This window comes from Mobula hypostoma, chromosome 9 (assembly GCF_963921235.1).
Source record: "Mobula hypostoma chromosome 9, sMobHyp1.1, whole genome shotgun sequence".
NCBI lineage: Eukaryota > Metazoa > Chordata > Chondrichthyes > Myliobatiformes > Myliobatidae > Mobula > Mobula hypostoma.
Window position 1 is genome coordinate 15,212,236 of NC_086105.1, and position 12,161 is coordinate 15,224,396.

Genomic DNA, 12,161 nt, shown 5'->3' on the forward strand with positions numbered 1-12,161 from the left:
TAATTAGTAAGTTTTCCTAGGGGTTGTGCTTGTAGTATGATTTAACCTGCAGTTCACTAATGTAGAAAAATAACAGTTTTAAAAAAAGGATCAGCAATATTATCAGAAGTGGCAGATAACAAATGAAAAATAATTATGCACTGAAATGAAAAAATTCTAAAGGTTGGATGAAGTTCAAGGGATATTTGAATTGACTTTTTATGTAACAAGTCAGTAATGATTTGATTCTTTTAATTTGACACTTTTGTGAGCACTTCATTGGTGATAGTGTAGGATAATCACCTTATCTAAACTTGCTTTTAAATCTTGCCAGTTCTTTCTCTGGCTGTTATCTTTTAAAGATGTTGACAGTTGCTGGGATACAGAGTAATGGGCTTAAGACAACCATCATGCCAGCTGGTATGAAAACTGTTGGGGAATCTATCAGATCTTCTCAGTATTTTCATTGTGTCACGAGTGGAAACTGAGCAGGTAAAGGTGTATTTCATTGAACTCATTCCCAGCTAATGAAGGCAGGAGAAAACCCATACTCACTCCCTCCATGTGAATTAGGTGAGATGGGAATAGATGTGCCACAATTGACCAGTGACTGCCTGCTGTTCCTTTCCATAATAGAACTTGTGCAACTATGTTGGCCTGTGTTTTGCAGCCAGCAGGAATCCTGTCGAAGAACAGAGAAAGCAATGACATCAACATCTGAATTTCCGCAATTAACTCTGCATATGTGCAGTTCAGAGGCTGCTCTCACCACAAGCTTCTGGCTATTGTACACACATTGAGATATGCAAAAAATGTTAACCTTTCTCAATAAAATAATTCCTTTTTCATTTTATAGGTCTGAAACCAAGTTTGACTCTGGATCTGGTACGTATAGTTTTCAAGCTGAGTCATTCACTTTATTCTTGTCCACACTGCAGAAAAACAATTGTGTCCTAAAATTGTTTGGGCTAAATTTTAAAGCGTTATTTTTGGTTTGTGTGAAATTGGGTCAAGCATTCAGCCTGGCTGCTACTTTATAGTATTGGCCGTATGTCACATTAAAGTTTATCTAAATTTAAAGTTAAAACAGCTGCTGTACCGTAATAATCACAAGGGCCCAAATTTCCTGGTGTCCTGCACTGCTGTCAGAAATGGCAATGTTGTCTCATTTGGGGGAATTTTAGAGGGGTATATTGCTATCACATAAATCAGGACTTCATGATCAAAGTTTATGAACATGATTGTTCCCCATGTAATATCATTCCAATGCAAAGGATATCTTCAGGAAAGATGGAAAGAAACTGTGATGCATTTCTACCTTTTGTCCAATGAGTGTGGATTTGACATTGATGTGTTTTTATGGATGTCAGCACCAATTCTTGGATTATGAATTATTTTCATCTCAGTATTTTAAAGTTGGGCTACTATTTTAAACTACTACTGTACGTTCATTTAGCTCACGTGAAATATAATTTTTATTTAAATGTGGCAAATTATGGCGAAAGAATGGCTCAAGCAGGGCAACCTTTTGGTCACCATGAAGAAGAGTGAGTGAAATAAAATCAGAATCAGAGTCAGGTTTAATATCACTGATATATATCATGAAATTTGTGGTTTTGTGGCAGCCACTTTATTGGGCCAAAATGTACTGGTCACATACATACATACTGTACACATACACTTATATATGTATTTTATATATATGGGACACATTGGGACCAATACATTTTAGCCTAATTAAGTGGCTGCCCCAATTAGCCAAAGTTTCATGGAAATAGTTAAAGAGGTATAAAAGGTAAACTAATTTTAACTGAGTAACAAATTATGTATTTAGATGAAATAGAGAACAAATTAGAACACTACCGATACTACTGCAATACTATAAAACTGTGTATTAGTTCCTAATATTTATCAATGGAGGAATTCATTCAGTGTACGCTGCCGTATTCTTTTGATTGACTGTAAATGAACAAAATCAGCACTGACATTGAATGCAGATAATGGACTGCTTTAATACAATGCTTTAAATATTTATATCCTACAAATCTTCGTTTTCTTGGAAACATTCAAGATGATTGTTGATACCTTCAAATTCTATAAAAAGAGTCAAAACCAGTGAGGTAGCGTACATGGGTTCATTGTCTGTTCAGAAATCTGATGACAATGGGGAAGGTGTTGTTCCTAAAACATTGAGTGTGTGTCTTCAGGCTCTTGAACCTCTTTAGATGTGCAAAGAATACACCTGTGAAATCCAACTGTCCATGTGCAGAATCTGAAATGCTTCCACACCAGGCTGAGATGCAACCGGTCAATATACTCTCCACCGCAGGTTTATTGAAGTTTGTCAGGTTTTTTAGATGTCACGCTAAATCTTCGTCAACTTGCTTTCTGCTGCTGTGCTTTCTTCATAATTGCACTTATGTGCTGGGCCCAGGACCAATCCTCTGAAATGATAACACCGAGATATTTAAAGTTGCTGACCCTCTCCACCTCTGATCCCTGATAATGACTGGCTCATGGACCTCTGGTTTCCCCCTACTAAATTTGATCATTAACACCTTTGTCTTGTTGACACTGAGTGAGAAATTGTTGTTGTGGCACCACACGTCCAGATTTTCAATCTCCTTCCTTTATGCTGATTTGTCACCACCTTTGATTCAGCCAGTGCCAAATGCGGCTTTAGTGCTAGAGTCATAGCACAACTATAAAGTGAGTAGAGCAGGAGGCGAAGCACACAGCCTTGTGGTGCACCTGTTCTGACAAAGATTCTGAAGGAGATGTTGCCAATCTGAGCTAACTGGGGTCTGCAAGTGAGGAAATAGAGGGTCCAATTGCACAAGTATTGAAGCTTACTGATTAGATTTGAGGGGGTGATAGTATTGGATGCCGAGCTGTGGTTGATAAAGAGCATCCTGGTATATGCAGCTTTGCTGTCCAGATGTTCCAATATTGACTGAAGAGCCAATGAAATGGCAACTGCCGAGGACCTGTTGTGACAGTAGAAAAAATGGGGCTGATCCAAGCCGCTTCGTAGGCAGGACTTGATAAGTTTCATCGCCAACCTCTGAAAGCACTTCATCACAGTGGACGTAAGTGCTACTGGACAACAATCATTGAGGCAGGTTGCCTCTTTCTTCTTAGATAGATAGATAGATATACTCTATTAATCCCGAGGGAAATTTGGTTTCGTTACAGCCGCACCAACCGAGAATAGAGCGTAAATATAGCAATACAAAAAACCCCAACAATCAGACAACAAAATGCAAAACTATGCCAGATGGTAAATAAGTCCAGGACCAGTCTATTGGCTCAGGGTGTCTGACCCTGCATGGGAGGAGCTGCACATTCGATGGCCACAGGCAGGAACGACCTCCCATGCCGCCAAGTAACTGAGGTTAAAGTTATCAGTGAACACTCCATCCAGTTGCTCAGCTCAGGTAATTAGTACTCAGCCAGGTCCCACGTCTGGGCCGGATGCTTTCTGTGTTTCCCTTGATCAGTTAGGGAAGTTGGCAAATGAATTTCAATACAGATAAGTATAAGTTGATGCATTTTGCAAAGTCAAACCAGAATTGGACTTGTACGTCGAATAATACGGCACAAGAGCGTGGAACTGAGGGAGTTCAGAGCAAAAGGGCATAGTTCATTGAAAGTGATAGCACAGGTAGATAGGATAGTGAAAATAGTTTAGCACGCTGGCTTTCATCAGTCAGGGCACTGAGAACAGGAGTTGGGACATTGTGCTCCAGCTGTATAAGTTATTGATGCCGCTATACTTGGAGTACTGTGTATAGTTTAAGTCACCCTGTTATAGGAAAAACATAATTAAACTGGAAAGAGTGCTGAAAAGATTTATGAGAATGCTGTCAGAACTAGAAAGACTGATTTATGGGCTCTCTGGTCCGTACTTGGCCCAGCTGGGTCTTTATTCCTTGGAATGTAGGCAGATGAAAGATGACCTTATAGAAGTGTTTATAATTCTGAGAGGCATATAGAAGGTGGATGGTAATGTCTTTTCTACAAGGTAGGGAAGACCTAAACTGGGGAAGTGGAGATATAAACTGAGAGGGAAGGATTTTAAAGAAGACTTGAGGTGCAATATTTTCCACACGCAGGGTGGTGAACATGTGGAATTAGCTGCCAAAAGGAGTGGTTGAAGCAAGTACAGTAGTATCATTTAAGCAGCACTTGGAGGGGAGGATTTTGGAGGGATATGGGTGGAATGTAGGAAATGGGACTTGATGGGTGGGCTCTGTGGTCAGTGTGGACTCGTTGGGCCAAAAGGGCTGTATCAGTGTTATATTGCTCCGCGGATATGACCCTCATTTCTCAGTATTGACAGTTGTACCCACTGGGTCAACCTCATCTCTGTGCTAAATGAAAGGTAGAGAAAGTTACTTTTCCTTGCACAAAAGGCATTAGGAGCTTCTTAGGAGTTTCAGGTCTCGGCCCGAAACATCGACTGTACCTCTTCCTAGAGATGCTGCCTGGCCTGCTGCATTCACCAGCAACTTTTATGTGTGTTGCTTGAAATTCCAGCATCTGCAGATTTCCTCATGTAGGAGCTTCCTAACATTGTGAGGAGGATACTGTTGGTCTTTCCTGGCCACCTGACATCTAGGTGGGTGTAACAAGTTGACTGATATTAACGGTAGAGCCTAGTCCAGGCGTGAATGCCTGCATTCAGAGTATCTCGCATATCTGTCACATGACAAGCAGAGAGTATTCCTTCACATTTCTGACTTGCATCTTGCAGGTAGTGGAAAGGTTTGCAGGAATTCGGAAATGGATGGCTCATCACAGAGTATTTTACCATGTAGCCAAAGTGTGCATGTGGCTGCATCCATTGAAATTCTGGCCAATGGTGATGCCCAAGTTGTTGATGAAGGCTAATTCGATGATGGTTATACCATGGAGATTTAGGAAGATACTCCCTTATTGCTGAAGACTATTGGGTGGTACATGAGTTGACCATTTATTAATCAAGTCAATTAATCATTTATTAATCTAATCAAGCTCCAATACTGTCCAGATCTGGTGCCATTCACTTTCTAACTGCTGTGCCATGAATATTTTGGGCACAATCTTTGAACAAAAACTCAACTAGACCCACCAGGAGAAACGCTTCAGTTCTGAAGTAAGCACAGAATAGATATATTGCATCAAATGATTTGCTCACTGGTGCTTCTTTACCACTTAAAAGTCATTTTGAGAGTGTGATGGAACATTCTGACATATGTGAATGGGGGGGGGGGCTGGGTAGCTGCAACACTTTTAAAAGCGCCTGCTCAAGAACTCAAAAACTATCCAGGAAAAACAGCCTGCTTGATTGGTATCTCATCCCCTGGTCTCAGCATCTACCTTCTCATTTGTTAGTAGTACCACGACCATAGGTTGTTCTTATTATAGGAAGTGCTGTAGCAAGTCAGCTCTTATTGCAGTACAGCTACCTCCTAAGCAGAATAAGGACGGCAAGCTTGTACTGCCACTGTCCAATCTCTACCTAATTGCTGAGATCATGCTGGAACCAACTAGTGAATCACAGTGAATTATAAACACAAGAGATTCTGCAGATACTGGAAATCCAGAGCAATATGCACAAAATGCTGAAGGTTAGGCAGCATCTCTAGAAATGAATAACAGTTGAGGTTGTGGTCTGACAGGATTAGAAAGGAAGAGGGAAGCTACAGTAAGGTGGCAAAAGAGGAGGGAGTACAAGCTAGAAGGTGATAGGTGAAGCCAGGCAGGTGGGGGAGTAAGAAGCTGAGAGGTGATAGGTGGAAAATGCAAAGGGCTAGAGAAGAAGGAATCTGATAGGGGTAGAGAGTGGATCCTGGGAGAAAGGGAATGAGGAGGGGCACCGGGGGAGGTGATGGGTAGGTGAGGAAAAGAGAAATGGTAAGAGTGGGGCTAGAGTGGGAAACTAAAGGGGGGGGGGAAATTATGGGAAGTTGGAGAAATTGACATTTATGCCATCAGGTTGGAGGCTACCCAGATGGAATATGAGGTGTTGCTCCTCCAATCCAAGAGTGACCTCATTGTGGCAGAAGGAGGAGCCTCTTTGTTCAACAAAGCGGTCCTCCAATCTACGTTGGGTCTAACCAATGTAGAGGAGGCCTCATCAGGAGCACCGGACACAGAAGACAATGCCAACAGATTTGCAGGTGAAGTATTGCCTCACCTGGAAGGACTGTTTGGGGCCCTGAATGAAGGTGATAGAGGAGGTGAATGGGCAGGTGTAGCACTTCTTCTACTTGCAAGGATAAGTGACTGGAAGGAGATTAATGGAGAGGGACAAATGATCAAGGGAAATATGGAGCGAGAACAACCTGACATGGTAGTTTTAAGGAAGCAGTTTCATGAGAATGGTGTACAGTTGGTTCAAGAAGGCAACTATTTTTCCAAGGTCTCCTAATGGTGAATAATTTTTGAACTAGAATGTGAGCCAATGGTTTTATATAACTGGACACGTAATAAAGCAACAAGAGATAAATGTGTAATCATTAAAAGAATTTGAATAATGCTATGATTGTCCCAACCTGCTGAAAGAAATTAATAGGTTTGGAAAACATTGAAGCTTAAGTGCATTTTTACATAATATGTTATTGCTCAGTTGAAGCTCTCCAGAGTTTCTCAGTTGGGTGAAAAATTCAGCTGTGTTTCTTACACTTAGTCCGTTAACTGTCTAGTTCTGCACCTTGTAAGCTTGACATTTGCTCAAATACTTGAACCTAATTTTACAAATGCAATATTTTATGTGACTACACTGATCCCAATATTCCATATCCTCACATTACTGCAAGGAGCCCCATAGGAGAACACTCCAGTAGCAAACTGGAAAATTTAGCTTAATTTAAAGTTTATTTCCAGTCTGAAGCGTCTGTATGTGAAATTAATTTTCACATTATTAATCATCCATTTAGCCCTCCAGAATTTCAAACAAGCAGCTATTCTTCATGCGTTTGTCTAAACAACAAGTGAGAGTAGGTTTCTCATTCAGATGGAGAAGCACAATTGATTTTAGTTTGTCCGCATGTGTATTTTCCAGAGGCCGGGTAGGGGTGGTGTTGGCAAGGCGGGGGGCGGGGGGGGGTCAGTGGATGTGGGAAACACAGCTGTTTTTTGTCCCCTTAGCCCTCTCTAACTCAGCAATGCTGAGATTAATTGAGGATCACCTATTACTACACAGCTGATATCCTCTAAAAGTGAGAATGAATTACACTGTATGACTTAGAAGCCCACCAGACATTTTCCTGCAGCCTTATCTCCAGGGAATATAACTAGCCAGTAAATACTCCTCTGAAATAACAAGAATGTGCAAGAGACCCCGAAGTATTTTTAGCCGTGCATACTGTGGCATGTAGTGCATTAGAAAAAAGAAATCCCAGTTAGTGCTTTAGCTCTCTTTAAATTTATATTTTACTGCCTTGGTGAAATAACTCTCTGGAAGATAACTTAAGTCTTTTTATCAATGGTAGGAACTAATTATATATCCTCATTGTCACGCTCACAGAAATTTAATATGCATGATCCATTTATATTTGGTTTTATGAGGGCACAAAGTAATTGCAGTCTAGAATGAGTCAGTATATCTTTAAAAAGGGATAACAGGATACAGAAAAAGATTTAATACATTTTCACTGAGCATTCTTGTGCAGCATTGAGGATTTTGGTATTCTCGGACCTCCTGGTAGATGTACATCACAAGTGATGTCCCAGCAATGTGTATAAGTTCAGCAATCACAGATTGAGTTCCCATCACTCTTGAGTCTGTTGCCTGGCTTATGTCATTTTGCACAGCATAGATTTGGGAAAAATTGCCCATTTGCCTAAACTTAAGTGACAAAGGAAGGAAAAAATAGTATTAAAATCTCCTTTCTCTTCTGAATTATGGTTCCATTTCTATTGCTGAAATTCAAAATATTGTGACTAATATTATATTTTTTCTTCGGTCAAAAATTGAACTCACTGCTCTTTTAATGGAAAGGTGCCATTATACTTTCTTAGCACTAAATAATGACATCCAGGGTGGCACAGTGGCATAGTGGTTAGAACAATGTTTTACGATGCACTGACCTGGGTTCAATTCCCACCGCTGCTTGTAAGGATTCTGTGCGTTCTCCAGGTGACTGCATGGGCTTTCTCCAGGTGCTCCAGTTTCCTCCCACAGTCCAAAAATGTACCGGTTGATGGGTTAATTGGCTATTGTAAATCGTTCCATGATTAGGCTAGGAATGAATCGGGGATTGCTGGGTGGCGAGCCTATTCCGTGCCATATCTCAATAAATAAACAACCTCTGATCTCATTTCTTTGTTTCCTTGAGTTACATTTTAAAGTATTTAGCTTTAATTCAGAAATATAATGACTCTGGACAGTCTTTGTAAACGTTAACTGTTGGATTTCAACCAGCCTGAAGATTTACAGCATTGCATGTAATCTGCACAGCAATGCAGTTGACTCCGAATTGCCCTCTGAAATGACCTGGCCATCCATTAAAATGGAAAAAACTGCTTTATTAACACAAAGTGCGATGAACAATGATGTAGACGCTGAACCGGGGCATAACAGTGTTGCTGACTGTCCACTCAGCATGCCAGAGTCCCCCTCATGAGTGTTTGGTGGCAGTTGTCTAAGTTAATAGAGCTGCCCCACTGTCAAACTATATATTAATTGGTATAGAAAAAATTAATAATATTCTTACAATTGCTTCAGGAATACCTCTGAAAGGAGAGCAATAAATGCAAATTGGAACAATGTCAAAAACTGAAGTAGAAGTACTTTTTTGTAAAGCGAAATTAATTTAACAATGCAGTGTATTATTTTAGAAATGAAAATGCCTCATTAATCACAATATATTAATAGTCATTGGACAGTATTATTTAATAAATCTGTCCTGTTGTCTATATCATTATTGAGCAAAAGAGGAAGAGTACAATATTGTTAAAAGTGACAAGTGTCTGCTGTAAAACTACATTTTGACAAATTTATCAAAGGAATTTAAGATGATGTTTATTAAAATAGATTTTTTAAAAATAATTTAATGTATTACTCATGAATTTATTCATTTCTGGCAGACTTTATAAGTTATACCAAAATGGATGAAGATTTTTAGTAGAAAAACAGTTCATCCCTTCTCCTTTTAAATCTGAAAAATTGACCTGACGATAAAGTAGATAGTGCAGGCTACCACCAAGGTTGAAAAGATTAGGAAGCAGGACTGGATAAATTCACATTTCCCATTAGCAGTTGCTCTGCGTACAGAATTTTGCCCATACCTATGCACTAAAGGGTTTTAAGGTCTCATGTTTCATTTTTCATTGACAAATCAATTATTCACTGTAAGTTAGAGAGGGCGAGTGAAAGAAGGTAAAGACAGTCTCATCTCCTCAAGTTGTGTAAAATCAAAAAGGCCATTGATCACATTCATGAATATGACCTATTTGGTGGAAGTTACAACACTATATATATGTTCAATGTCCAACAAGAACAAAAGTAGATAAAAAGTAAACATTTCTGAGGTAAACCAATGATAAATTGGCCTTCTTTTACATTACGTTTACACTTTAGAAGGACAAAGACCTCAAGTAAGCAAATATGGTTTGGAAATTCCCGCCACTGTCTGTAAGGAGTTTGTACGTTATTCCCGCATGGTTGAGTGGGTTTCCTCTGGGTGCTCTGGTTTCTTCCCACAAAGATGTACAGGTTAGGTTAATTGGTCATTGTAAATTGTTGCATGATTAGGCTCCGATTAAATTGGGGATTGCAGAGCGGTGCGGCTGAAAGGGCCAGAATGGCCTAGTCTGTAATGTATCTCAATAAGCTAACAAAGAATATAGAAATAACAAGTTTTTGTTCCATAAAAACTATTTCACTTTTTAATGCATTCATGGATTATGGACATTGCTGGCTAAGTCAGCAACAGGCTATCCCTGAGCTGATTGCCATCTTTGAGGACTGGTGAGAGTCAGACACAATGTTGAGGCTCAGGAGTCACACATAGCCAAGGTTTCTTTCCATAAAGAAAATTGTACTAAAAACATAGTTTTATTAAAAAGTACAGAGACAGTTTTTATAGTTGATGTCATATCTGTTTCTCAGATAATGTGTCAGTGGTCTCAGCTGTGATGTTCAAGCTACATGTTGTTGTAGGCTTTTTTTTCCAAAAGAGGTGATGAATTTTACCTTCACTCAAAAACTTGTACAATTGTGCCGTGAATTGTACCGAGTATTCTGACAGGCTGCATCACTGTCTGGTGTGGAGGGGCTATTGCACAGGACTGAAAGAAGCTGCAGAAGGTTATAAAATTAGTCAGCTCCCTCCTGGGCACTAGCCTACAAAGTACCCAGGACATCTTTAGGGAGCGGTGTCTTAGAAAGGCAGCATCCATTATTAAGGACCTCCAGTACCCAGGGCATACCCTTTTCTCACTGTTACCATCAGATAGGAGATACAGAAGCCTGAAGGCACACACACAGTGATTCAGGAACAGCTTCTTCCCCTCTGCCATCCAATTCCTAAATGGTCACTACCTTACTTTGTTTAATATACAGTATTTCTGTTTTTGCACATTTTAAAAAACATCTATTCAATATACATAATTGATTTACTTGTTTGTTTATTATGTTGTATTTTATTTATTATTATTATTATTATTGTTTTTCTCTCTGCTAGATTATGTATTGCATTGAACTGCTGCTGTTCACATCACATTTTCACGTCACATGCCGGTGATAATAAATCTGATTCTGATGCATGGATAAAGATACTGAGATAATGTAATTGGTGATGAAAACTAATTTGCTTATGTACATTGCAGCCTGTGAAAGTGCATTAGTAAGGAGACTTCCATATTAGACTAGCTTAAGTATATTACCTTTACTTATTGTTGATTTCTTAAAGATTTTCTTTTAGTTTGATGAGAACATTAAAATTAACACAATTTGAAAGAGCCTCTGCAAAGGGGGTTACTTGATTGCTTTGAAATATCAAAGTAATTTAAAACTGGTACATATCTGGTCACTGAAGAAATGTTCTAAGTTAAAACTGCAATTTAAAACAAGTATTCATTTGTTAAACATGCTATATTTGTGTGAAGCTGTTAGTTCAGAGTTGCTGATTAGTAGCAGTTAAAATTTTACTGCTGTGTGTATGGGGCTAAGGGTATTGATAATGTAACATTGCATTATTACATACATGTATGCACTCGTGCATCACATGTGCATTTCAACACTTCCTGTTTGATTAATGTAGATGCTGAAGTTCTTAATAGTAAGCAATTTCATATTTATTTCTTGAAACTATTTGCAGTGCCATGCATAAAGAGTGATTGAGCGCTGTCATTGAAACAGAGTTGTTGATTAGAAGATTGCTATGAGAAGACTAACCCAGAGTTGAGTTTACCATCAGATCAACCATGATCTTATTAAATGCCGGAGCAGACCTGAAGGGCCAAGTGGCCTACTCCTGCTCCTAATGTGTGCATTGATATGTTGCATAATGCTTTAAGACTCTAGCTGTGCAGAGAGGATCCGCTATGTATACAAGAGCCGCAGTAGGTCATTAGCCCTACTAGATTATGGCAATAGTTTGAGTTCTAAAAATAATCTGTGAATCTCAGATTTCAGATTAGCATTTTGTTAACATATAAAACATCCTAAACTTTTATCGTCTTTTCCCATTTGGGTAGTTTAATGTATTTTTGTAACTGATAGGGCAAATTTAAAAGCAAAGTGGGAGTAATGTTCCAATCAAGTTGTGGGTAGTGGAGTTTTTTTTGGGAGGTTTGGGTGGATGACTTTTTTTTAAATGAGCAAATTTCATCTCCAGTTAGTATTAAGCAGGCTTGGTCGCAGGAACCTTACCTTGATATTTCTGGAGGAGGAAATCATCCAGACCTCATGCACTTGATCATAGCAACTTGCTAAGGAAGCACATATGGGAGGAAATCTGAACTGGGTTACAATTTCTTGTGGTGATCATTGAGCTTATCCACAACGTGTATCTGGGTTTAACAGTGCAGGCGGAACCATCTGTGTAAATAGTCAATGATATTGAGATGGGAAAGAAGAGCAAAAGAATTGGTAGCTTTTACCTGATGAAGGAAAATGTGTGTTTTCTTCTAATTCTACTTTTCCATTCAGTCAAAGCGGCTTCATATTCGTTGAAATACACACTCTTGAT

General features: G+C 39.2%; 1 protein-coding gene across 2 annotated transcripts in view; it reads left to right on the forward strand.

The window, feature by feature from the left end:
• msrb3 (methionine sulfoxide reductase B3) overlaps positions 1 to 12,161 on the forward strand; it is a 119,569-nt gene that overhangs the window by 51,233 nt on the left and 56,175 nt on the right. For both annotated transcript variants that reach the window (XM_063059611.1, XM_063059612.1), the window contains one exon: positions 836 to 864. In XM_063059611.1, coding sequence (XP_062915681.1) covers positions 836 to 864 — 29 coding nt within the window. The remainder of the gene's footprint in view (positions 1 to 835; positions 865 to 12,161) is intronic.